The sequence below is a fragment of the Salmo trutta genome, chromosome 29 (genome assembly GCF_901001165.1).
Source record: "Salmo trutta chromosome 29, fSalTru1.1, whole genome shotgun sequence".
In the NCBI taxonomy this organism is placed as follows: domain Eukaryota; kingdom Metazoa; phylum Chordata; class Actinopteri; order Salmoniformes; family Salmonidae; genus Salmo; species Salmo trutta.
The window spans coordinates 24,297,688-24,322,607 of record NC_042985.1 but is presented as its reverse complement, the minus strand read 5'-3'; the positions used below and the strand labels follow the sequence as shown (position 1 = coordinate 24,322,607).

General features: G+C 43.0%; 2 protein-coding genes across 12 annotated transcripts; both read left to right on the top strand.

Moving 5' to 3' along the window:
• The first annotated feature begins 34 nt into the window (after positions 1-34).
• Positions 35-9,367, top strand: drc4 (dynein regulatory complex subunit 4). Of its 2 annotated transcripts, none has more exons than XM_029721328.1 (11): positions 35-172; positions 653-745; positions 3,723-3,920; positions 4,030-4,236; positions 4,381-4,435; positions 4,554-4,759; positions 5,118-5,285; positions 5,546-5,632; positions 6,788-6,997; positions 8,713-8,778; positions 8,993-9,367. In XM_029721328.1, the coding sequence occupies exons 1-11, from the start codon at positions 170-172 to the stop codon at positions 9,140-9,142; spliced, it is 1,443 nt and encodes a 480-aa protein (XP_029577188.1). In that variant the 5' UTR covers positions 35-169; the 3' UTR covers positions 9,143-9,367. The 2 variants fall into 2 exon arrangements, with proteins under 2 accessions (XP_029577188.1, XP_029577189.1); XM_029721329.1 differs by lacking the exon at positions 35-172 and adding an exon at positions 484-502.
• A 6,234-nt stretch (positions 9,368-15,601) lies between these two features.
• LOC115167167 (carboxylesterase 3-like) lies at positions 15,602-24,765 on the top strand. Of its 10 annotated transcripts, none has more exons than XM_029721319.1 (8): positions 15,602-16,052; positions 17,517-17,628; positions 17,756-17,929; positions 18,119-18,221; positions 18,387-18,527; positions 18,598-18,675; positions 21,038-21,829; positions 24,296-24,765. In XM_029721319.1, exons 3-7 carry the CDS (start codon positions 17,784-17,786, stop codon positions 21,164-21,166), a joined length of 597 nt encoding a protein of 198 aa, XP_029577179.1. In that variant the 5' UTR covers positions 15,602-16,052; positions 17,517-17,628; positions 17,756-17,783; the 3' UTR covers positions 21,167-21,829; positions 24,296-24,765. The 10 variants fall into 10 exon arrangements, with proteins under 10 accessions (XP_029577179.1, XP_029577180.1, XP_029577178.1 ...); XM_029721320.1 differs by having other exon boundaries at positions 15,602-16,062; XM_029721318.1 differs by lacking the exon at positions 15,602-16,052 and adding an exon at positions 16,481-17,332.
• Positions 24,766-24,920: the final 155 nt, after the last annotated feature.

Genomic DNA, 24,920 nt, shown 5'->3' with positions numbered 1-24,920 from the left:
TGTTACAGAGCAATCTCGCGAGATATTCATCAACGTTGCCATGACGATACTTTGTTGTCGTTTGAGCTATAACAGATGGACGTGTTTAGCTAGGCAGCGTGCTAGCTGTTTACTTTTTCAAATATATTCCCTTTTCAGCTATATCTGTGCGTGGTAGCAGTATTTCAGAATGGTAAGTACGTGTATTATCTTTTCAACAATATAATAAAGCATTACAGTTAGACTCACTGCAGTGTGGTAACGTTTTCGTCTAGCTAACTAACGTTAGCCAGCTACTAGTACTGTAATGTTCATTTAGCTTCATGAATACATGCAATGTCTGCATTGTAGCTAGCTAACGTAAAATTACTAAACTCCACGCAATGGTAAAGGAAGCTTAGAATTAACTTCACCGCGGAGTGGAGCCGAGACCAGTCGGTGGTTGTATTTGATTACGTTTTATTGAACAAGTATGTATTTCAGCAAACAAAGAAAGGCACGAAACTTCTGAGGAAAAACAAAGGTGGGCGTTTCATTTTTGAACTAACGTTACTGTTAACGTTATTGACCTTGGGCGAATCAATGTAACGTTAGCTAGCTAGGACTTTAATCCGCTACCTTTTATCTAGCTCGGTAGTTAGAAGTAACATTTTTAGATTTCGTTGCATTACAGCCACCCAAAAAGAAGGCTGCAGCCAAGTCTGTCAAAGGGAAGACGCCCACAGTAGTAGATGGCCTTTCCACGGAGGAGATGTCGAAGGAGCAGGTAGGTGTTATTTCATGCGCCTCTACACATTAGTTACACTCTGATGCTCCATTACTAGGTCAGTGATAGCTAACTGTGCAAACATACATCGTGCAAACAAGTACTGTATAGCTACTGAGCAACTATAGCGAATCAAATGTTATTTGTCACATGCGCCGAATACAACAGGTGTACAGTGAAACGCTTACTTACAAGCCCTTAACCAACAATGCAGTTTAAGAAAGAGATAAGCAAGAGATAAGAATAACAAATAATTAAAGAGCAGCCGTAAATAACAATAGCGGGGCTATATACAGGGGGTACCGGTACAGAGTCAATGTGTCAATGTGCGGGGGCACCGGTGTCGAGGTAATTGAGGTAATATGTACATGTAGGTAGAGTTATTACAGTGACTATGCATAGATTATAATAACAGAGTGTAGCAGCAGCGTAGAGGGGGTGGGAGGGGCATGCAAATAATCTAGGTAGCCATTTGATTAGCTGTTTAGGGGTCTTATGGCTTGGGGGTAGAAGCTGTTTAGAAGCCTCTTGGACCTAGATTTGGCGCTCCAGTACCGCTTACCGTGCGGTAGCAGTGAGAACAGTCTATGGCTAGGGTGGCTGGAGTCTGACCATTTTTAGGGCCTTCCTCTGACACCGCTTGGTGTAGAGGTCCTGGAAGGCAGGAAGCTTGGCCCCAGTGGTGTACTGGGCCGTACGCACTACCCTCTGTAGTGCCTTGTGGTCGGAGGCCGAGCAGTTGCCATGCCAGGCAGTGATGCAACCCGTCGGGATGCTCTCGATGGTGCAGCTGTAGAAAGTTTTGAGGATCTGAGGACCCATGCCAAATCTTTTCAGTCTCCTGCGGGGGAATAGGTTTTGTCGTGCCCCCTTCACGGCTGTCGTGGTGTGCTTGGACCATGTTAGTTTGTTGGTGATGTGGACACCAAGGAACTTGAAGCTCTCAACCTACTCCACTACAGCCCCGTCAATGAGAATGGGGGCGTGCTCAGTCCTCCTTTTCCTGTAGTCCACAATCATCTCTTTTGTCTTGATCACGTTGAGGGAGAGGGTGCTGTCCTTGCACCACACGGTCAGGTCTCTGACCTCCTTCCTATAGGCTGTCTCATCGTTGTCGTGATGAGGCCTACCACTGTTGTCATTAGCAAACTTAATGATGGTGTTGGAGTCGTGCCTGGCCGTGCAGTCATGAGTGAACAGGAAGTACAGGAGGGAACTGAGCACGCACCCCTGAGTGGCCCCCGTGTTGAGGATCAGCGTGGTGGATGTGTTGTTACCTACCCTTACCACCTGGGGGCGGCCTATCAGGAAGTCCAGGATCCAGTTGCAGAGGGCGGTGTTTAGTCCCAGGATCCTTAGCTTAGTGATGAGTTTTGAGGGCACTATGGTGTTGAACGATGAGCTGTAGTCAATGAATAGCATTCTCACATAGGTGTTCCTTTTGTCCAGGTGGGAAAGGGCAGTGTGGAGTGCAATAGAGATTCCATCATCTGTGGATCTGTTGGTGTGGTATGCAAATTGGAGTGGGTCTAGGGTTTCTGGGATGATGGTGTTGATGTGAGCCATGACCAATCTTTCAAAGCCTTTCATGGCTACAGATGTGAGTGCTACAGGTCGGTAGTCATTTAGGCAGGTTACCTTAGTGTTCTTGGGCACAGGGACTATGGTGGTCTGCTTGAAACATGTCAGACAGGGAGAGGTTGAAAATGTCAGTGAAGACACTTGCCAGTTGGTCAGTGCATGCTCGGAGTACACGTCCTGGAAATCCGTCAGGCCCTGCGGCCTTGTGAATGTTGACCTGTTTAAAGGTCTTACTCACATCGGCTGCGGAGAACGTGATCACGCAGTCATCCAAAACAGCTGATGCTCTCATGCATGTTTCAGTGTTACTTGCCTCGAAGCGAGCATAGAAGTGATTTAGCTTGTTTCGTAGGCTCGTGTCACTGGGCAGTTCGCGGCTGTGCTTCCCTTTGTAGTCTGTAATAGTTTGCAAGCCCTGCCACATCCAACGAGTGTCGGAGCCGGTGTTGTACGATTCGATCTTAGTCCTTTATTGACGCGTTACCTGTTTGATGGTTCGTCGGAGGGCATAGCAGGATTTCTTATAAGCATCTGGGTTAGAGTCCTGCTCCTTGAAAGCGGCAGCTCTACCCTTTAGCTCAGTGCGAATGTTTCTTGTAATCCATGGCTTCTGGTTGGGGTATGTACGTACAGTCACTGTGGGGACGACGTCCTCAATGCACTTATTGATAAAGCCAGTGACTGATGTGGTGTACTCCTCAATGCCATCGGAAGAATCCCGGAACATATTCCAGTCTGTGCTAGCAAAACAGTCCTGTAGTTTAGCATCTGCTTCATCTGACCACTTTTTTATAGACAGAGTCACTGGTGCTTCCTGCTTTCATTTTTGTTTGTAAGCAGGAATCAGGAGGATAGAGTTATAGCCAGATTTGCCAAATGGATTGCGATGGAGAGCTTTGTACGCGTTTCTGTGTGTGGAGTAAAGGTGGTCTAGAATTTTGTTCCCTCTGGTTGCACATTGAACATGCTGATAGAAATGAGGTAAAACGGATTTAAGTTTCCGGCCACTAGGAGCGCTGCCTGTGGATGAGCGTTTTCCTGTTTGCTTATGGCGGAATACAGCTCTTGAGCCCGGTTTTAGTGCCAGCATCGGTCTGTGGTGGTATGTAGACAGCTACGAAAAATACAGATGAAAACTCTCTAGGTAGATAGTGTGGTCTACAGCTTATCATTAGATACTCTACCTCAGGTGAGCAAAACCTCGAGACTTCCTTAGATATCGTGCACAAGCTATTGTTTACATATATGCATAGGCCCCCGCCCCGTGTCTTACCAGAGGCTGCTGTTTTGTCCTGTCGATAGAGTGTATCAAATAAACCATTTGCTTGATAATCCATGGGTTATGCTGCATAGCATATATTTATCTGAATCTACATGATGATGATCTCTGTGTCAGCTGGAGGAGCACATTGTGCGGCTGCGGGAGGAGCTGGACAGGGAGAGGGAGGAGAGGAACTACTTCCAGCTGGAGAGGGACAAGATCCACACCTTCTGGGAGATCACCAAGAGACACCTGGACGAGAGGAAGGCAGACCTGAGGAACAGAGACCGGGAGATGGAAGAGGCTGAGGAGCGCCACCAAGTAGAGATCAAGGTATAACACACACACATCTACACACACATACAGTAGCAGACACACAAACAGTGTTTAACCACATTATAATAGTTATCAGGGTCCTTACTGTTACTGTTCTGTTCCTCAGGTGTACAAGCAGAAAGTGAAGCATCTGCTGTATGAGCACCAGAACAGCATCTCAGAGCTGAAGGGAGAGGGCGTGGTCTCTAACAAGCTGATGCAGAAAGAGCACGCCGATCTGGAGAACGAGCTCTGCAAGGGCATGCGCACCCTCAAAGTGGACTTTAAGGAGCAGGAGCTCTCCAACGAGAACCTCGTCAAGGGCCTCAAACTGGTGCATGGCGTCCTCACTCTCTCTGTCAATATGAGCTTCTCACCACCCAGATCAATGTTCTGCCTTTTTATCACGTTTGCTTTCCACACACGTCTATGGTGACATTGCATTGATTGTCAATTCTTTAAATTTCTGTTTCAACAGAAAAACGACCAGGAAATTACCAAAACGAGAAATGACTTTGAGAGACAAGTGCGAGGTGATTATAGCTGTGCCTGTGTTGCCATTAAACTGTACTCACATGCGTACATATACTCAAAATATGAACCATAGCCATCTCTCTCTGTCTATTACCATTTGACTGACCTGCTGAGTAGAAATTGAGTCCAAGTATGAGAAGAAGATGCAGATGCTGCGTCAGGAGCAGGACCTGAGGAGGAAGACAGAGATCCACGAGATCGAGGAGAGGAAGAACAGCCAGATCAACACGCTGATGAAGAACCACGAGAAGGCTTTCAGCGACATCAAGAACTACTACAACGACATCACCCTCAACAACCTGGCCCTCATCAACTCACTCAAGGTTAGCAATACCACAACAATATCAGCTAATAACCAAGGTATTTGTTCTGCTCAACAATAACCTAGGCCCAATCAACTGACTGAGGATTAGAAATTCCTCAACGTACAGTATCGTCAAACCTAACCTAGGGCTCATCAACTCACAACTCACTTGTGTATTACAAGACGATAACAGAGAGGTGTATGATTACTGATAGGTCCTGATCTTTAGCAGAAGGGTTCACTGTGTGGTGTGCCTGACTGACAGTGGCCAGGGTTTAGAGCCCTGGAGGGCAAACTGTTTGTTACACAGCCAGATCAACATCAATCCAATACAAGCTAGTAACCAGTTGTTTACATGGTCTGTGTGTGTCTGTCAGGAACAAATGGAGGAGATGAAGAGGAAGGAGGAGCGTCTGGAGAAGGACATGGCAGAGGTGCTGCTGCAGAACAAGCGCCTGACGGAGCCCCTGCAGAGGGCCAAGGAGGAGGTGGCCGAGCTGCAGAAACAACTGGCCAACTACGAGAAGGACAAGACTTCACTGGCGGTGGGTTACACACACAAACACAGAATAGAATACATGATATCTGGTTATATGGTAATTATACAGAAGATTTATAGCAAAAAACGACAATGTAGCAGTATGACATATATGCATAACACATATTCATATAGCAACATGGAAAAGTTAAATTCTCTCAAATGTTCTATGATGAATGGTTTGTGTTGGGTGTATCTGAGAGTGAATAAAAATGTAGTAGGGTACTTGGTGAAAGTAAACAGGAGTGATGGTGCCTGTCTTGACAGGGGGCCAAAGCACATCTGAAGGTCGCAGACAAGGAGATGAAAGACCTGAAGTGGGAACACGAAGTGCTGGAACAGAGGTTTAGTAAGGTAAGAAGCTACAATTACACACACACACACACACGTCCAAGCGTGCACACACACACACACGCACACAAACTCTGGTTTGTTATGACAAAGGCTTTTGTCCTCACATGTTGCATAAATTGTTGTCACTTGATTCAATCAAATCAAATGTTATTTGTCACATGCGCCAAATACAACAGGTGTAGACCTTACAGTGAAAAGCTTACTTACAAGCCCTTAACAAACAATGCTTTAAGAGGTTAAGAAAAAAACAAGTTAAGTAAAAAATAGATAAGTAGAAAATAAAAGTAACAAATAATTAAACAGCAGCAGTAAAATAACAAGCGAGGCTATATACAGGGGGTACCGGTACAGATTCAATGTGCGGGGGCACCGGTTAATTGAGGTAATTGAGGTAATATGTACATGTAGGTAGAGTGACAATGCATAGATAATAAACAGAGAGTAGCAGCAGCGTAAAAGAGGGGTCTGGGTAGCCCTTTGATTAGCTGTTCAGCAGTTTTATGGCTTGGGGGTAGAAGCTGTTAAGAAGCCTTTTGGACCTCAACTTGGCGCTCCGGCACCACTTGCCATGCGGTAGCAGAGAGAACAGTCTATGACTAAGGTGGCTGGTCTTTGACAATTTTTAGGGCCTTCCTCTGACACCGCCTGATATAGAGGTCCTGGATGGCAGGAAGCTTGGCCCCAGTGATGTACTGGGCCGTACGCACTACCCTCTGTAGTGCCTTGCGGTCGGAGGCCGAGCAGTTGCCATACCAGGCAGTGATGCAACCAGTCAGGATGCTCTCGATGGTGCAGCTGTAGAACATTTTGAGGATCTGAGGACCCATGCCAAACCACAGAAAGTTTAGCCTTTTCAAAGTTCAAGGATGAGTCCTTCTGCCCTTTTACCCTGTGTATGGGTCTTGTTCTGAGACCACAGCACAAACTAACTACACAGACCATTTATTAGGTTGACTATAACGTCCTAGTAACTGGACACTTTTCACCCATACAATGGCTACTATTGAAGGACAGTCCCTTGGCCTCTGTTATGCACTCACACACCCCAAAAATTTAACAGAATTGAATCAAATGTAATTCTATCAAATTGATCCATGCTTAACTTATCTGTGTTTCTAACTGAGCTGAGCCAATCCTTTTGTCTGTGTGGTGCAGGTCCAGGTGGAGCGTGATGACCTGTATAAGAAGTTCACCCAGGCCATCCAGGAGGTGCAGCAGAAGAGTGGCTTTAAGAACCTCCTGTTGGAGAGGAAACTGGGGGCTCTGACCAACACCCTGGAGAAGAAGGAGGCTCAGCTCAACGAGGTGCTGTCTGCCTCCAACTTGGACCACACCGCCCTCAGCGTGGTCACACGCAAACTGGAGGTATGCTACCCTCCCTGTGCTACCTAACCCTAACCCTAGCTTCAAGTCCACATCCTGGTTCAGCCCTAACTCTCAACCACAACCCCAACTGTAGCTTTATGACCACATCCTGGTTCAGCCCTAACTCTCAACCACAACCCTAACTGTAGCTTTATGACCACATCCTGGTTCAACCCTAACTCTCAACCACAACCCTAACTGTAGCTTTATGACCACATCCTGGTTCAACCCTAACTCTCAACTCTCAACCACAACCCTAACTGTAGCTTTATGACCACATCCTGGTTCAACCCTAACTCTCAACCACAACCCTAACTGTAGCTTTATGACCACATCCTGGTTCAACCCTAACTCTCAACCACAACCCTAACTGTAGCTTTATGACCACATCCTGGTTCAACCCTAACTCTCAACTCTCAACCACAACCCTAACTGTAGCTTTATGACCACATCCTGGTTCAACCCTAACTCTCAACCACAACCCTAACTGTAGCTTTATGACCACATCCTGGTTCAACCCTAACTCTCAACTCTCAACCACAACCCTAACTGTAGCTTTATGACCACATCCTGGTTCAACCCTGACTCTCAACCACAACCCTAACTGTAGCTTTATGACCACATCCTGGTTCAACCCTAACTCTCAACCACAACCCTAACTGTAGCTTTATGACCACATCCTGGTTCAACCCTAACTCTCAACCACAACCCTAACTGTAGCTTTATGACCACATCCTGGTTCAACCCTAACTCTCAACCACAACCCTAACTGTAGCTTTATGACCACATCCTGGTTCAACCCTAACTCTCAACCACAACCCTAACTGTAGCTTTATGACCACATCCTGGTTCAACCCTAACTCTCAACCACAACCCTAACTGTAGCTTTATGACCACATCCTGGTTCAGCCCTAACTCTCAACTCTCAACCCTAACTGTAGCTTTATGACCACATCCTGGTTCAACCCTGACTCTCAACTCTCAACCCTAACTGTAGCTTTATGACCACATCCTGGTTCAACCCTGACTCTCAACCACAACCCTAACTGTAGCTTTATGACAACATCCTGGTTCAACCCTAACTCTCAACCACAACCCTAACTGTAGCTTTATGACCACATCCTGGTTCAACCCTAACTCTCAACCACAACCCTAACTGTAGCTTTATGACCACATCCTGGTTCAACCCTAACTCTCAACCACAACCCTAACTGTAGCTTTATGACCACATCCTGGTTCAACCCTAACTCTCAACCACAACCCTAACTGTAGCTTTATGACAACATCCTGGTTCAACCCTGACCACAACCTTAACCCTAACCACCCTGACTACACAGCTCCATCATACCAAAGAAGCTACACTAGTACCCTACTCTCTTGTGTTGAGCTAACAGTAGAGTTGTGAAAACAACTAGCACCACACCTCATCAGTCCTGCTTTGTGGTGGATACTGGATACAAGCCAAGTTGTCATTCAAGATTAAAACAGAGAAGTGTTCTTAACAGAAAAATGTGATCTTCATTCCATCGTGCGACTATGTTTGCTGTTGCTAAGTCCTTGCTATCAGGTTTCTCTACTCTACTGTCCTAGAAGCTGATTATCAAGTGGCTTCAACCACATCAAATTGCAAACCTTGCCTGTGAGCGTAGTTACTGGAGGAAGCTTACGGTAGACTATTCTGCAGCCAAACAACTCTATTTGTATTTTCCTTGCAGGAAGTTTTGGACTCCAAGAACATTGCGATCAAAGACTTGCAGTATGAGTTGGCGCGGGTTTGTAAGGTGAGGATGTTGGCTGAATACATTGCCTTTTGGTTCTGAACCCTATTTAGTTTTGTACATTAAGCGGAAAACAACAGTATTATAACTATGTAATAGAATAACTAACCAATCCAAAATCAATACATTCTCATCTTTATAGGCAAAAGTGATAATAGTGTCTGTCAATATACTGTTACTCTCAATAAAAATGTTAACATCTCTGTCTGATGGGCAGGCCCATAATGACCTGCTGAAAACCTATGAGGCCAAGCTGCAGGCCTTTGGGATCCCTATGGAGGAGCTGGGCTTCAAGCCCCTGGAGAGTAGTGTGGCTGGACACTCCCTGGGCCAGGGCCCTGCAGGCCTGGTGTCTGCCCCCACATGAGAGGCCCCCAGGCTGGGCTCAGAGACACAAATACTCCCCTCACCCACACAGACTATCACTTACTGCAGTGCTAATGTGACTCTTCTTTCTATCTCACTCTCTCTTTATTGTAACGTTTGATAGAAATACTACTGAAGATCAACAGCAACTCTCTGTTTGCAAAGATGAACTTGTCTTTTTCCACTACACTGTAAACATTTCCAAATAAACATGTTTTTAAAAGTATCTCAGCTGCTGTATGTGTATATACTCACGCATGGTGAAGGAACAACAATATATATGTTTTAATGCCAAGATGAGATCCATGTTTGTTTGTTCAGTCATCTCACTAAATCTGAAGGGCAGGCAAAAACCTGCAACATAGACACCAGGGTAGATCAGCATATCATCAGGACTATCAAATCCCAACTCAAACAGGATTTCCTGAGTCTCACTGCCAACAAAGTTATTTTACTGAGGAGCCTGCTATAGAGAGCAATAGTAATGGCGTATTTTTGTAGGCACTAATTCCAGCATGGTGCGTTGAGCAAAGCCTATGGGAAAATGAATTGAGTTTTTGTAGGGTTTTTGGATGAACGCCAAAAATAAGGTCTGGTAAACACAGGCTTAGGAGATGTTATATGTTTTGTTCTACAAGATAATCGTCATCACCTAACATAACTTTTGTGAATTTTGAAGCATTTATGTAATAAAATAAAAAGACGACACCCAAAGGCTTCATAATTCATAAAGGTCACGTTAACTGACTGATATCTCATAACAAAATGTATAAGCACTCAATTATCTCAAGTAAGAAAGTTAAATCGAGCTACTTTTTAAGCTCGGACTCCTACATTTTTGGAAAACAGTAAATGGACTAAAGCGCACAAATTCCTCTTCCTTGCCTGAGCAAGTTCTGTCTGCCTCTGGCATCATAACGGAGAAGTAGAGGATAAGTGATGCTTTAATCATTTTATCTCGGCAGGCTTTTTATTTGAGAAAAACAGTGATTGACCCTGGTCAGTCAATCAACTGCTCTTCCCTCTGCCAGTCTCTAGCTGACTTGATGGTTAACTTCAAGTGAATCTTTGTTTTAATTTCAACAATTTACTATCTCTGATGTGCTAGATGATTAATGTAAAAAAATCCACTGGGGCTGGTATGCTTGATGATTTTTGCTGGAGCTCTCTACCCCCTGTTGCTGAATCATTAATCCATATGTTTTACCTGACTGTATAGCTCATTTGTGTGGTATTAGGTAATATGTTAATATTAACTCTGCTGTTGTTATTATTGTACTATTAATAACATAATAATATTACCTAGTTATAATACCTGTTTATTAGATACAGTCCTTACCTATTGTACTCTTGCAGTTCTGTTCCATTTTTATTTACTCTTGTAGCCCATTTGATAAGCATACATTCATCCTGCTCTATTCATTGCATTCCATGTGTACATTCATTGTCTCTCTGTTTCTGTAGCTTTACAGAACCATATCCATGTACATACCCATGTTCATCTTCTCCTGTGTGTGATTAAAGTTCCTGCTTTATTCCCCTCTAACCAGGGGCGGTGTCAGTGAGTTTCAAACCAGTAAATATGAGCCGGGTCGCTCTCTTTCATGGTCCTTTGCCTCGCCAGATTTGTGACTTTTGCTGACAACACTACGATATGGTGGCCCACAGAGACTACACAGGGTACTTTCCGCACTGCCCACCTGTGGTCCAGTGGAGTATGGTTCCGGGGTATCCAGTGGACGACTACCATTTGGATTATACCTTCTCTCTGGAGACAATGGGAACCCCCCACCTGCCGACGGTGCAACATGGACCCTATGTCCTCTCTCCTCCACCTGTAAGATGCTGCTCAGCATCAGGTGGGGCCACATCCCCAGCAACCCAGCGCATGGATTTGTCTTCTGCTTTCGAGTGCCGGGGGTTGCAGCACCGTGGACATCGCTGGATATGTTGTATGGTGTGCAGGAGGCCCATTTTTCCCGTGTTGAACAGAATATACAGTCTTCTTAGCATTATGTAATGATTGTCCATGATCTGGTCCTCTGGTTCCTGCACTGGGGGACTTGCCTGCCTCAATTAGGGAACCTCTGCTGGGGCACAGCCCATCTCTGTGGGGGAGCCACCACCGCACCTGCTCTCCGCTACTGGGGTCTGGCCTGCCTCAGTTGGGTAGCCTCCACCACTGTGCCTGCTCTCCTCCCCGGCCCTACACACGGGGCCCTCCCCCCCTGACTTGTTATAGTGGGCTGGCCCTACTCCAACGTGCAACCCGCATGGTCACTTTAAGCCCTCTGTCCTCTGGCTGTTCCTGACCTGCAGCTGATGGAGAGGCTGCATGGAGTAACTACATGGGGTGGTGGGGAGCACCACTACTGACATTCAGGCAGTGTATGTTACAGAATCCCCTGCCGAGGGAACTACAGGGCGCTATATCACTGTTTGTGTGAGCATTTGTTTATTTGCTTTTCTGGAGCCGCGCTGTTTCTCACCCATCCTCACCCTTTCTCCCCTTCACTTGGGAGACCACTCTCCTCCAGTTTATGGCTTCAGCCAATCAGACAATAGCCATGTCTCACCCTTGTGCACGCTCTAGCCATGCAGTCTCTCCAGGTCCTGATTGGCTAGCCAGCCTGACCCACACTCTCCAACGGAGTAAATATTGCCATTACTGAACATGTTATTCCAGTCTGTGTGGGTGGACATATGTGGATAGAATGCGTGAAAACAGAGTAAGTTGTTGTTGTTGTTGTTGATTAGCTTGGCTTTGTATATCACTACGTAGCTAAGTACAATGTTATATGCTGAAGTTGTTATTAGTCTTGGCTATTATTACCTTTAGTGAAGTGGTGTGTATTCATGGAGCCAAGGGAAGCCAGGCTTCCCCAAAAAATTGACAAAGGAAAGAAAATGCATTCAATTATTTATCTTTCTTCTCTCTGTTTCATAATTTCCTTCAACTCGAAAGAGGCTGAACGCATCTCACAGGAGAAAGCCTCCGAGTGAGCGAAACAGAGCCCCTGTCTGGTCAAAACAAGTATGACATTGTTGCCGCTCGTAGCGTTGAAGTCAAGGGAAGCCTGTGAGCATCTGGCCTCCATTGACCAAAAAAGTATCCATAATTAGCCAGTCATCGTTGAGCTAAATTGAGCGAGCTCAACTGTTAATGGTCCTGGCACACCAAAAAAAGTGTCAAGGGAAGCCAGCTTGGATTTGGCATCACTCCTTTCAAATTCCATTGAGAGCATACATCATTGACAGAAAAATCATAATTGTTGCGTCTTGTTGTGCTGTTGTCCTCCTGTGGCTAGCTGGCCAGCTAACTAAAATTGACCCTTTCCTAAATTAGCCATGGATGGAAATAGGAATTTGGACTTGTGGTTTTACTTAATTCTCAGTACTGACCAATGATTATAACAGCAATTCTTATCCAACCATTAATTCATACATTGTTGTTCTGCCCCTGGCCTGAGAGGATGGAAGTTCAATATGGAGCTAGATGGTTTTTTTGTTTATTTTTTTAAATTTTTTTATAAACACAACAAATACAAAAACCAGAAATATACAAACAAGAGTACATACACCTAACAGACAGGGGTATTACATATCAATAATCATTTTCAATTTGTTAAATACTTTTATGGTGCATATTGCTTTTTGTTCTTACATTTACTGATAATTTCAAAATAATATTTAAATTCTATCTTAAATAATGTGAAAAGGGGTTTGTTCTCTGCCCACTTCATTTTATGGATAATGAATCTTCCATGAAAGATAAACAAATGAACAATGAAAGTTAAATCAGGGTCCATATCATTTGGATCAAAATAAAACATAATATCAAAGTCTCTCAGATTAACATTAATAGTTGTTTCTTTTCAAATAAAATCTTCTAACTCACTCCAAAAATCTTCTGACATAAGAACAGTCCCAAAATAAATGGTCATGAGTTTCTGGGTCACAACCACAAAATACACATTTGTTATCAATAGCCATATATGTAGCTAGATGTAGAAGGCTAAAGTTAACTAGCTAACGTTGCCCATGAATGGAAGTTAGGCTAGCGAGCAAGCATTTTAGCCAGGTAGCCTAAGACAACAACAAATAAAAGTGTGTACTGTATGACAGACTGTTTCATCAACATGAAAGAGAGGAGGATGACATTGGCGTTTCTCTACATGTAGGGTGAGTCAACATGTTTTTCTACTTGGATGAAAGCGCATGCACGTATCCACACACGCACACAGAAATCACAACCATGGACAGCCACATATTTTACCCACACACCGCTACTATTTATGTTGCCTATTTGAATATCCACATTGTAGGGTATTATGTAATATGTTTACATTATCTCTGCTGTTGTTATTATTGTGCAATTATTGAATACCTGGCTATTAGATACAGTCCTTACCTATTGTGCTATTGCAGTTTTGTTCTATTTTTATTCACTGTTGTGGGCCATTTGATAAGCATACATTCATCCTGCTCTATTCATTGCATTCCATGTGTACATTCATTGTCTCTCTGTTTCTGTAGCTTTACAGAACCATATTCATGTACATACCCATGTTCATCTTCTCCTGTGTGTGATTAAAATTATTGTGTGTGATTAAAGTTCCTGTGTGTGTTAACTCTTGGGCTGCTATTCCCCTCTAACTGGGGGCAGTGTCAGTGAGTCACAAACCAGTAAAATAAACTACATGACCAAAAGTATGTGGGAACCTGCTCGTCGAACAGCTCATTCCAAAATCATGTGAATTACTATGGAGTTGGTCCCCCTTTGCTACTATAACAGCCTCCACTCTTCTGAGAAGGCTTTCCACTAGATGTTGGAACATTGCTGTGGGGACTTGCTTCCATTCAGCAACAAGATCTTTAGGGAGGTCCGGCACTGATGTTTGGCGATTAGGCCTGGCTCGCAGTCGGTGTTCCAATTCATCCCAAAGGTGTTCGATGGGGTTGAAGTCAGAACTCTGTGCAGGGCATTAAAGTTCTTCCAAACTGATCTCGACAAACCATTTCTGTATGGACCTTACTTTGTGCATGGGGGCATTGTTATGCTGTAACAGGAAAAGGGTCTTCCCCAAACTGTTGCCACAAAGTTGAAAGCACAGAGTCTAGAATATCATTGTATGCTGTAGCGTTAAGATTTCCCTTCACTAAGGGGCCAAGCCCGAACCATGAAAAACAGCCCCAGACCATTATTCCTCCTCCACCAAACTTTACAGTTGGCACTATGCATTCGTGCAGGTAGCGTTCTCCTAGCATCCTCCAAACTCAAATGAGTCCTTCGGAATGCCAGATGGTGAAGCATGATTCATCACTCCAGAGAATGCATTTCCACTGCTCCAGAGTCCAATGGCGGCGAGCTTTACAACACTCCAGCCGACGCTTGGCATTGTGTATGGCGATCTACCAGTGAATGCAGGTAAAACTAAGTATATGTTGTTCTCAAGAGCGCATAAAAATAACTCTGATGATTTAAGCATATGTACTTTGGATTGTGCCCATATTGATCGAGCCATGCTTACAAATATCTGGGCATCTGGATAGATGAAAAGCTGTCTTTTAAAAAGCATATTGAGGAGTTAGTTAAGAAGCTGAGAATAAACATGTGGTTATTCAATAGAAATAGGTCCTGCCTCTCGCTTAATAGTTGAAAGCAGATTATTCAGTCAAAGTTCCCATCGGTCACATCATCTAAATGAACGTAGCTGCCACTTCATTAAAGCCATTAGATACAGTTTATCCTAGCACACTGTGCTTTATTACGAGTGATGGTTTTAGTACTCATGTCTGCATTCTCTACCAGAAAGTTGGTTGGCCCTCTGATGTCACATAGGTTGATACATTGATATGTTTTCATTTATAAAGCCTTTTTTACAAAAAGTCCCATTGTACGTAACATCATTACTCATCTTTAGACATATGAGTTACTACACCTGAGCTCAAGGATGGATAACTCTGGAAACTCCTTTGGTCTCTAATGAGTTAGGTAAATCAGCTTTGAGTTATTTTGCACCTTATCTGTGAAACAATCTTCAAAATGTTCTTAAAATGTAATGTTTTTCTGCCTCTAGGCCAAAGAATTGAGGACCTTTTTACTGATTGCTGTGTTTGTTATTATGACCATGTTTCTCTTTCTGCTTGCATTTTGTATTTATATTTTGATGTGTGTATTATCTGTAATGTATGTAATTCTGGGCTCATCTGTAAAAGAGACCTTGGTCACAGTATGACTCCCTGATAAAATATTGAATAATAAATACATAAAATATGTGCAGGGTTAGGAGGTAAGTGAGGTAGATATGTACATATAAGTAACAGGATAGATAATAAGCAGTAGCAGCAGCATATGTGAGGAGTTTAAAAAGTTAGTGCAAAAAGGGTCAATGTAGATAGTCCTGGTAGCTATTTGGTTAACCATTTAGCAGTCTCATGGCTTGGGGGTAGACGTTTCGTGGTGAGTGTGTTTTTCTGTTGTGGACTGCAGCTTGATTTACTTAAATGGAATAGAGACATCCATTTTACACGAGCCTGCTAGCCTGAGACTGCCTCTGTCTTTTATGCCTTTGTCGGCACTTAGCACAACTGCCTCAGTCTGTCCTACTTCCATGGTAACGGCATCTGGGTGCAGGCAGGAACTCTAGTGGATACACGTGACTATCCCTAGGCGACAGTCAGGGATTTACATAAAATCGGTCAAATTGATCCTGCTCGGTTGCCTCATTGGGCATGCGCCTTTTCTTTTTTTACTGAAAACAACCAAACTGCACAGAATTCCTGTAGACTAAAACTGATATTTCCGGTTCCTTCGTATTGAAAGATTGTCAGGTTATTTAACAGCAGACTTTAATCATGTCAATCCCTGATATTGCACCGAGTTATCAATTGGAGAGCAGCGTTCACTGGTGAGTAAAGGTATTTATTTCCTTTTGCAAATTATTTGAAGTAGCTGCCTCAAGTTCTGCTTTTACTGTAATGCATGATAGTTGAAAATGATAGTTGACTATTATAATACTATTATAGCCTAGCCTATAAACTGTATTTTATTGTGGGTTGTTTGCATTCAACTAGTTTACTATATAATCCCATAATTTATTTGATGCATTCCTTATTCCACATCCCATTAAAACCAGGTGTGATGAGCACGCTGGGAGTCGGGAAGCAAGTTCAGGGAGTGTATTTAATAAATAAATGAACATAGAGCAAAACAAGGAACACGAGTAGCGTACAGACATGAAACACTGAAACAGAAAAAAAGAACGTCTAGGGAAAGAACCAAAGGAAGTGACCGACATAGGGAAGGTAATCAGGAAGGTGATGAAGTCCAGGTGAGTCTGATGAGTCGCTGGTGCGCGAAACGATGGTGACAGGTGTGCGTAATAATGAGCAGCCTGGTGACCTAGAGCGTTGGAGAGGGAATATACGTGACACCAGGGACTTTTAAAAGGTACATTACAGCCTGCTGTAACCAGCAGTTTAGGTTACTGTATTGCCAATGATGTTAGTCCAATGTAATCTCTGTCCAGGTTAGCGCAAGGTCTAGTCCTGCGCCAAACTGAAGGTAATTTACTCATAGTTGATTGCCTGATATCATGTCATTATTGATGTTCTGCACACTCTGAACTCGGCAGAAATGTAGACCCAAGATAAATAAGTGGAGTTGGTAGCATGACGTCTAATTCCATAGTGCATGTCCAGGCAGCTATAACAGATTAAAATGAACCAGGATGTTCTTTCAGAAGACTCCGCCTTTTCAAACTGCTGTTTGACATTCGATCATGACTGAATCAACTCGGCTGGCTTTTAAGAAAATCCATAACAGGTTGCATTGGAGTTTCCAACGCCAGCCTGTGATATAAAGAGCAGCTCAATCCTCAGTCTCCCACAGATTTACTGAAGGCATTTAACTGAATTGGGGCTCCATACGGTTCATATTCCTTTAGCTGGAGGGCATACTTTTCTCTCTAATGTATTGATATTTGGTTACTCACTGGATATGGATGTAATGTGCATTGATGTATAGAGATTATGTAAACCGGCAACTGCTGAAATAGATCTTCATGTGGTTGGATATTCTACTGATGTGAATGGATAATCTCTCTGGCACCACTATGATGGGTCAGGGCAGAAGAGTCCTGCTCGCATGGATAAGTCTGAGCCTGTTTGTGTTTCCATACAGTCGCAGGTAAGAATGTATGTCCTGTTTAATTCACATTTTAGCAACTATGAAATGGATTAATTAGCTGTAAACAAGAAGGTATGTATGTATGTATGTATATGGTATGCTTGTAAATTGCTCCTTTCCCAATTAATGCATCCTTTGACAGACTACTACAATCCCTTTTCTATAACATGTAAATCTTTTCCAGGGGACAGAGAGAGCCTCTTCCAGCTTCATACTAGTTATGGTCAGCTGGAGGGCAGACTGGTCAGAGGGAGAGCCAGAGGAATTCTGAACCAGGTGTGGGTATTCTGAACCAGGTGTGTGCCCTGCGCTGGGTGCAGGAGACCATCAGCAGCTTTGGGGGAGACCCAGGATCTGTCACCATTTTTGGAGAGTCTGCTGGTGGTGTTGCTGTCTTTTTACATGTGTGTACTGTGTATCTAGGAAAACGGATACCTGCTGATACAGAAAGATGCAATGGCTGTCTGTATGTAGGCTTACTTTGGGCACTGATCCAAAGTTGTCTGTCATCAGGACTGTTCCACAAGGCCATCAGTCAGAGTGGAGAACCCCCTCATCTCTATGTTCATCCAGGATGACCCCAAACCTGCTGCACAGGTGATCTGCTGTTTCACTGTGTGCTGATCATAACAGCAAGTCTCAAGGATCCCATACATTGGTTCATATACAATATCAGAAATGGTAAAACCTTCAGTGGTTTTCTGACTGTCTTAATTATTCTGGTACAATGTAATGTGTTGTAATTACAGTCATTCAAATGCTCTGGTTTTAATCTCCTTCCTTCAGCTGGTGGCACAGAGAGCAGGCTGTCCCAGTGATGACTGCAGAGCTCATGACCTGCCTCAGTACCCTCAGCCCACAGGACATAGAGGTGGCTACACCTGCGCTGGTAGGTTTGTTCTGAGCCTCACACTCACCCTACAGTATGTGGGGTGTATGTATCTGAATTCCAGGCTGTTTCTGCTTTAGCTAACTTATACTGTATAGCGCTGTTGAATGCAACAACATGGCTGTTTGTGACTTCCATTCTGGGGCCCATCCTCTCTCTCCACAGGGGGAGATGGTTCTGTCTGTGCGCAGGGATGGGACAGTCATCCCTACCAACCTGGAGGAAGTAGTGCAGACCAAGAGCTTCTTGAGCTTCCCCAGCATCCTAGGGATCAACAACCATGAGTATGGCTGGATGCTCCCACATGTATGTCCCTGCATGAAGACATGTCGTATATTTTACAGGTAAATGTACTTTTATCATTATTTTTTACCAGTTTTTCCTGTTTCCTGGATGGGATCTTGGAATGACCCGTGAAAACATGATGATCCTGGTGTTTATGCTTCAGAAACTGGTTAGTGAACTAGGGTATCAGCCAGGGTTGGGTAGGTTACTTTCTAAATCTAACTTTTTAGAGTTACTAGTTTCCTGTCCAAAATTGTAATCAGTAGTGCAACTTTTGGATTCCTTTCAGTTGCTTTTTGATTACCTTCTCCTTAAGAGGCATTAGAAGATGAAAAGGATCCATCAAATGCATTTGGTGTGTCATCAAGGTGGTCTCTGACTTGTGGTCAGACTCGCTCAGGTGGAACTAACTTAAATTTGTGCCTTTTTTCATTGCTGAATTGAATGTCATGCATTTTTTTTTCGCAATCATCATTTCTGAATTTAAAAGTAATCCACAAAGGAATAATTTAGCTTTTAAAAAGTGTCTGTAGTCTGATTACAATATTTTTGCTGGTGAAAGAACAATCTGAACTTCACTTCCACTTTTTTAATACCATGTTGTGTGCAGGAAAATACACACTGGGATGATGAGAGTATTATCAACCTGTAGATTTAAGAGGAGATCCTAGAGTTCCTCCTTTGTCACACAAGACTGCTACTTGATTGGTTAATATAGAATGGTGGGTAGGCTTTATGCAAACTATAAATGCCGTTTGTCTGATAATAGGCAGGCTAAAGATTGGGATTTGTCGAAAAAGACAAACAAGTTTTGCAGCTGCTTGACATGGAATAATCGAGTATTCTAAAGGATCTACAAAACAAGTCTGTACGCTCTGGGAAATACACAGTACCAGTCAAAAGTTTGGACACCTACTCATTCAAGGGTTTTTATTTTGACTATTTTCTACATTGAATAATAATAATAGTGAAGACATCAAAACTATGAAATGACACGCATGGGATCATGTAGTAACCAAAAGTGTTAAACAAATCAATGTTATTTGAGATTCTTCAAAGTAGCCACCCTTTGCCTTGATGACAGCTTTGCACACTCTTGGTGTTTTCTCAACCAGCTTCATGAGGTAGTCACCTGGAATGCATTTTTATTAACAGGCAAATTAACATATGTCAAGAACAGCTCAAATAAGCAACGAGAAACAAGTCCATTATTACTTTAAGACATGAAGGTCAGTTAATCCGGAAAATTCAGGACTTTGAATGTTTTTTTTTCAAGCGCAGTTGCAAAAAACATCAAGCGTTATGAAACTGGCTCTCATGAGGATCGCCACAGGAAAGGAAGACCCACAGCTATCTCTGCTGCGGAGTTCATTAGAGTTACCAGCCTCAGGAATTGCATCCCAAATAAATGCTTCACAGAGTTCAAGTAACAGACACATCTCAACATCAACTGTTCAGAGGAGACTGTGAATCAGGCCTTCATGGTCGAATTGCTGCAAAGAAACCACTACTAAAGGACACCAAGAAGAAGCGACTTGCTTGGGCCAAGAAACACAAGCAATGGACATTAGACTGGTGGAAATCTGTCCTTTGGTCTGAGTCCAAATTGGAGATTTTTGGTTCCAACCGCCGTGTCTTTGTGAGACGCAGAGTAGGTGAAAGGATGATCTCCATGTGTGGTTCACACCATGAAGCATGGAGGTGGTGTGAGGGTGCTTTGCTGGTGACATTGTCTGTGATTTATTTTGAATTCAAAGGCACACTTAACCAGCATGGCTACCACAGCATTCTGCAGCAATACGCCATCCCATCTGGTTTATGCTTAGTACCACTATCATTTTGTTTTTCAATAGGACAATGACCCAAAACATACCTCCAGGCCATGTAAGGGCTATTTGACCAAGATGGAGTGTGATGGAGTGCTGCAGCAGATGACCTGGCCTCCACAATCACCCAACCTCAACCCAATTGGGATGAGTTGGACCGCAGAGTGAAGGAAAAGCAGCCAACAAGTGCTCAGCATATGTGGGAACTCCTTCAAAACTGTTGGAAAAGCATTCCTCATGAAGCTGGTTGAGAAAATGCCAAGAGTGTGCAAAGCTGTCATCAAGGCAAAGGGTGGCTACTTTGAAGAATCTAAAATATATTTTGATTTAGCACTTTTTTAGTTACTACATGATTCCATATGTGTTATTTTATAGTTTCTATTCTACAATGTAGAAAATTGTAAAAATAAACCCTTGAATGAGTAGGTGGGTCCAAACTTTGATCAGTACTGTGTATACAGTGTATGTATGTATGCATGCATGCATGCATACATACATACATACATACATACATACATACATACATACATACATACATACATACATACATACATACATGGTATATTAAAAATCCACTAGTGACACTTAATACACTACTTTTTGTTTTGTAATCAGTTACTCCCCAACCCTGGTGGCAGCTTTATAATAAAACATCTAGCAGTCTGGTCCATGAGCTGTATTTTAAACCCTGTATCTCCCTGGTAGCATCTGCCAGACTCTGCCCCGGGGATCATCGTAGAGGAGTACTTTGGTGACATGAAGGACCCCGTGGGGATCAGAGATGCCTCCTTGGAGCTTATGGGAGATCTACTGATTGTGGTCCCGGGGGTGTAGGGGTGAGGCATACACTGGGAACTATACCAATCAGATGCCATATTTTTATTTATTTCTTATTCTCTTTAGAAACCTCCTAGAAGACATTATGAATAAATAATTTTAAGACGTATCTAAATGATTAAGACTTTTTGTTGTTGACAGACATGTTCTGTTGGTATTCACAGATGCATAGACAGATACGTGTGTAATGTAAGATTCTGGTTGCTTGATCTACTATGAGTTCCAGCAGCGCCCCTCCATGTTCACATCCAGCAGACCAGGCTTTGTGAAAGCAGACCACTGAGGTAGGCTTTGTTTGCTGCCCCCTTTTGGACAGATGACAGTGATCGGTAAAAAATGTTTTTTTATTATTATTATTATTCTGGAGAAATTGTAGGCTAAAAATATTTGAAAACCTTGTTTTTATATCAAATTCTGGGGTAACTGTTCATAACAATAACATGAGTAACAAGTTACTGTGAAATCAACATAATCAGATGTTAATATTGTTACATGACAAAAGACTGAGGAAGATGATATTCTGCTGAGCCTGTAACGATCTCTGCAGCTTTTCTTGGAAATGACAGAATTGAAAAGGTTTTCCACTCATAGATAACACGACAGAGGAGGAACGACAGCTTAGCAGAACCATGATGAAATACTGGACTTTGCCAGAACAGGGTGAGGTCCCTTGTTCTCTCGCTCTGTGTATTTAGTTGGAGAAGCTTCAACACATATTTGTAACAATAACCAGATTTCTGTCATGCAATCAAGTTTTCATTCCGCCAGAAGTTCTGAGTAAATAGATTTGTAAATAAGTTACAGAAGAGTTCATATTAGACAAAGGACAGTTTAAGACTCCCTACTGTATGCAACAACAAAAGTGCTACTATGTATCAGGTATGCTTTTCATATCTACTTAGTGGTTACTCTATATAGGACATTTATAGTAGCTCAACCACCAATTGCATTGGGTCATAGTAGTACGGTGCGTTCGGAACGTTTTCAGACCCCTTGACTTTTCACATTTCAAATCAAAGTTTATTTGTCATGTGCGCCGAAGACAACAGGTGTAGACCTTACAGTGAAATGCTTATTTACAGGCTCTAACCAATAGTGTGGGAAAAAAAAGTGTGTGTGTGTAAGTAAAGAAATAAAACAGTAAAAAGACATTTGAAAATAACAGTAGCGAGGTTACATACAGACATCGGTTAGTCAGGCTGATTGAGGTAGTATGTACATGTAGGTATGGTTAAAGTGACTGCATATGATGAACAGAGAGTAGCAGTAGTGTAAAAGAGGGGGTGGCGGGACCCAATTCAGCCCAGTTAGCCAATGTGCAGGAGCCCTGGGTGGTCGGGCCAGTTGAGGTAGTATGTACATGAATGCATAGTTAACGTGACTATGCATATGATAAACAGAGAGGAGCAGCAGCGTAAAAGAGGGGTTGGGTTGGGGGGGGGTTACCTGGATTACTTGCACACGATGCAAGTAGTCCGGGTAACCCTTTGGTTACCTGTTCAGGAGTCTTATGGCTTGGGGGTAGAAACTGTTGAGAAGCCTTTTTGTCCTAGACTTGGCACTGTTACAACCTTATTATAAAATTGATTAAATTGTTTTTTCCCCCACACATCAATCTACACACAATACCCTATAATGACAAAGCAAAAACAGGTTTAGAAATGTTTGCAATTGTATAAAAAAAGGAAATATTACTTTTACATAAGTATTCAGACCCTTTACTCAGTACTTTGTTGAAGCATGTTTAGCAGCGATTACAGCCTTGAGTCTTCTTGGGTATGACGCTAAAAGCTTGGCACACCTGTATTTTGGGAGTTTCTCTCATTCTTCACTACAGATCCTCTCAAGCTCTGTAGGTTGGAGGGGGAGCATTGCTGCACAACTATTTTCATGTCTCTCCAGAGATGTACAATCGGGTTCAAGTCCGGGCTCTGGCTGGGCCACTCAATAACATTCAGAGACTTGTCCCGACGTGACTCCTGCCTTGTTTTGGCTGTGTGCTTCGGGTTGTTGTCCTGTTGCAAGATTAACCTTCACCCCAGTCTGAGGTCCTGAGTGCTCTGGAGCAGGTATTCATCAACGATCTCTCTGTATTTTGCTCTGTTTGTCTGTCCCTCGATCCTAACTAGTCTCCCAGTCCCTGCCGCTGAAGAACATCCCCACAGCATGATGCTGCCATCACGATGCTTCGCCGTAGGGATGGTGCCAGGTTTCCTCCAGACGTGATGCTTGGCATTCAGGCCAAATAGTTCCATATTGGTTTCATCAGACCATAAATATCTTGTTTTTCATTGTCCGAGTCTTTTTAGGTGCATTTTGGCAAACTTCAAGTTGGCTGTCATGTGCCTTTTTACTGAGGAGTGGCTTCTGTCTGGCCACTACCATAAAGGCCTAATTGGTGGTGCTGCAGAGATGGTTGTCCTCCTGGAAAGTTTTCCTATATCCACAGAGGAACTCTGGAGCTCTGTCAGAGTGACCATCGGGTTCTTGGTCACCTCCCTGACCAAGGCCCTTCTCCCCTGATTGCTCAGTTTGGCCGGGCAGCCAGCTCTAGGAAGAGTCTTGGTGGTTCCTAACTTATTCTATTTAAGAATGGAGGCCACTGTTCTTGGAGACCTTCAATGCTGCAGAATTGTTTTGGTACCCTTCCCTCGATCTGTACCTCGACACAATCCTGTCTCAGAGCTCTGCAGACAATTCCTTCGAACTCATGGCTTAGTTTTTGCTCTGACATGCACTGTCAACTGTGGGACCTTTTTTATATAGACAGGTGTGTGCCTTTCCAAATCATGTCCAATCAATTAAATTTACCACAGATGGACTCCAATCAAGTTGTAGATACATTTCAATGATGATCAATGGAAACAGGATGCACCTGAGCTAAATTTCGAGTCTCATAGCAAGGGTCTGAATACTTGTTAATACCGTATTTCTGTATTTTTTCGCTTTGTCATTATGGGGTATTGTGTGTAGATTGAGGATTTGTTGTCTTAAATCTATTCTGAGTAAGGCTGCAATGTAACAATGTGGAGAAAGTAAAGCGGTCTGAATACACTATGTAAAAGGAAGTATTCATAAGTGCACTAGCTCATATGATGCCAATGGGTTTTCTCTCTGTTCCTGTAGTAACCCTAATGGATAGAGTATGCTTGATGGGCCGACGTTCACTACAGATCCGGGCTGGGCAGTGTCTCAGAGAAGAGAGCCCAGTTCTGGACAGAAGACTTCCCCAAAGGACTGCATACTGCTGGACACAAAGACGCACAGAGTGACCTGTAGAGCTGAATGTTCACTATGTCAAATGTTGTTCTAGGAGTGTCCATGCTGTTGCCCTCCAGTCCAGTGATGCCAAGCAGTCTGCTATTAGGTTACAGTATATGAGGCTTTCTTTGCCTTTTCCTTATTTTGTATCATATTTTGGCCATTTTAATATTTAATGGTTGTCTTTTTTTTAATGTTTTTTATTTAGCAATTGTTCAACATTTATTTAGTATTTTTATCTTGCTGTGTTCATATGTCCATTAAAGCCATAAAATAATTGTGACTGATTAGACTGTCCTTCTGCTTAGTAATAAAACATTTTAATTAGACACTTATCTGAGTGCTTGAGACATTGATTTAGCCTGTGTGCAGTGTTCGATTTCCCAATGGAGAATCGACATGTACAATCATTAGTCCAAACAGTTGCAAAACGTTCTAAATCGATAGTTTCTTTTGGACAAATTTAGGAATGTCCTTCCCTGTTAGTTAC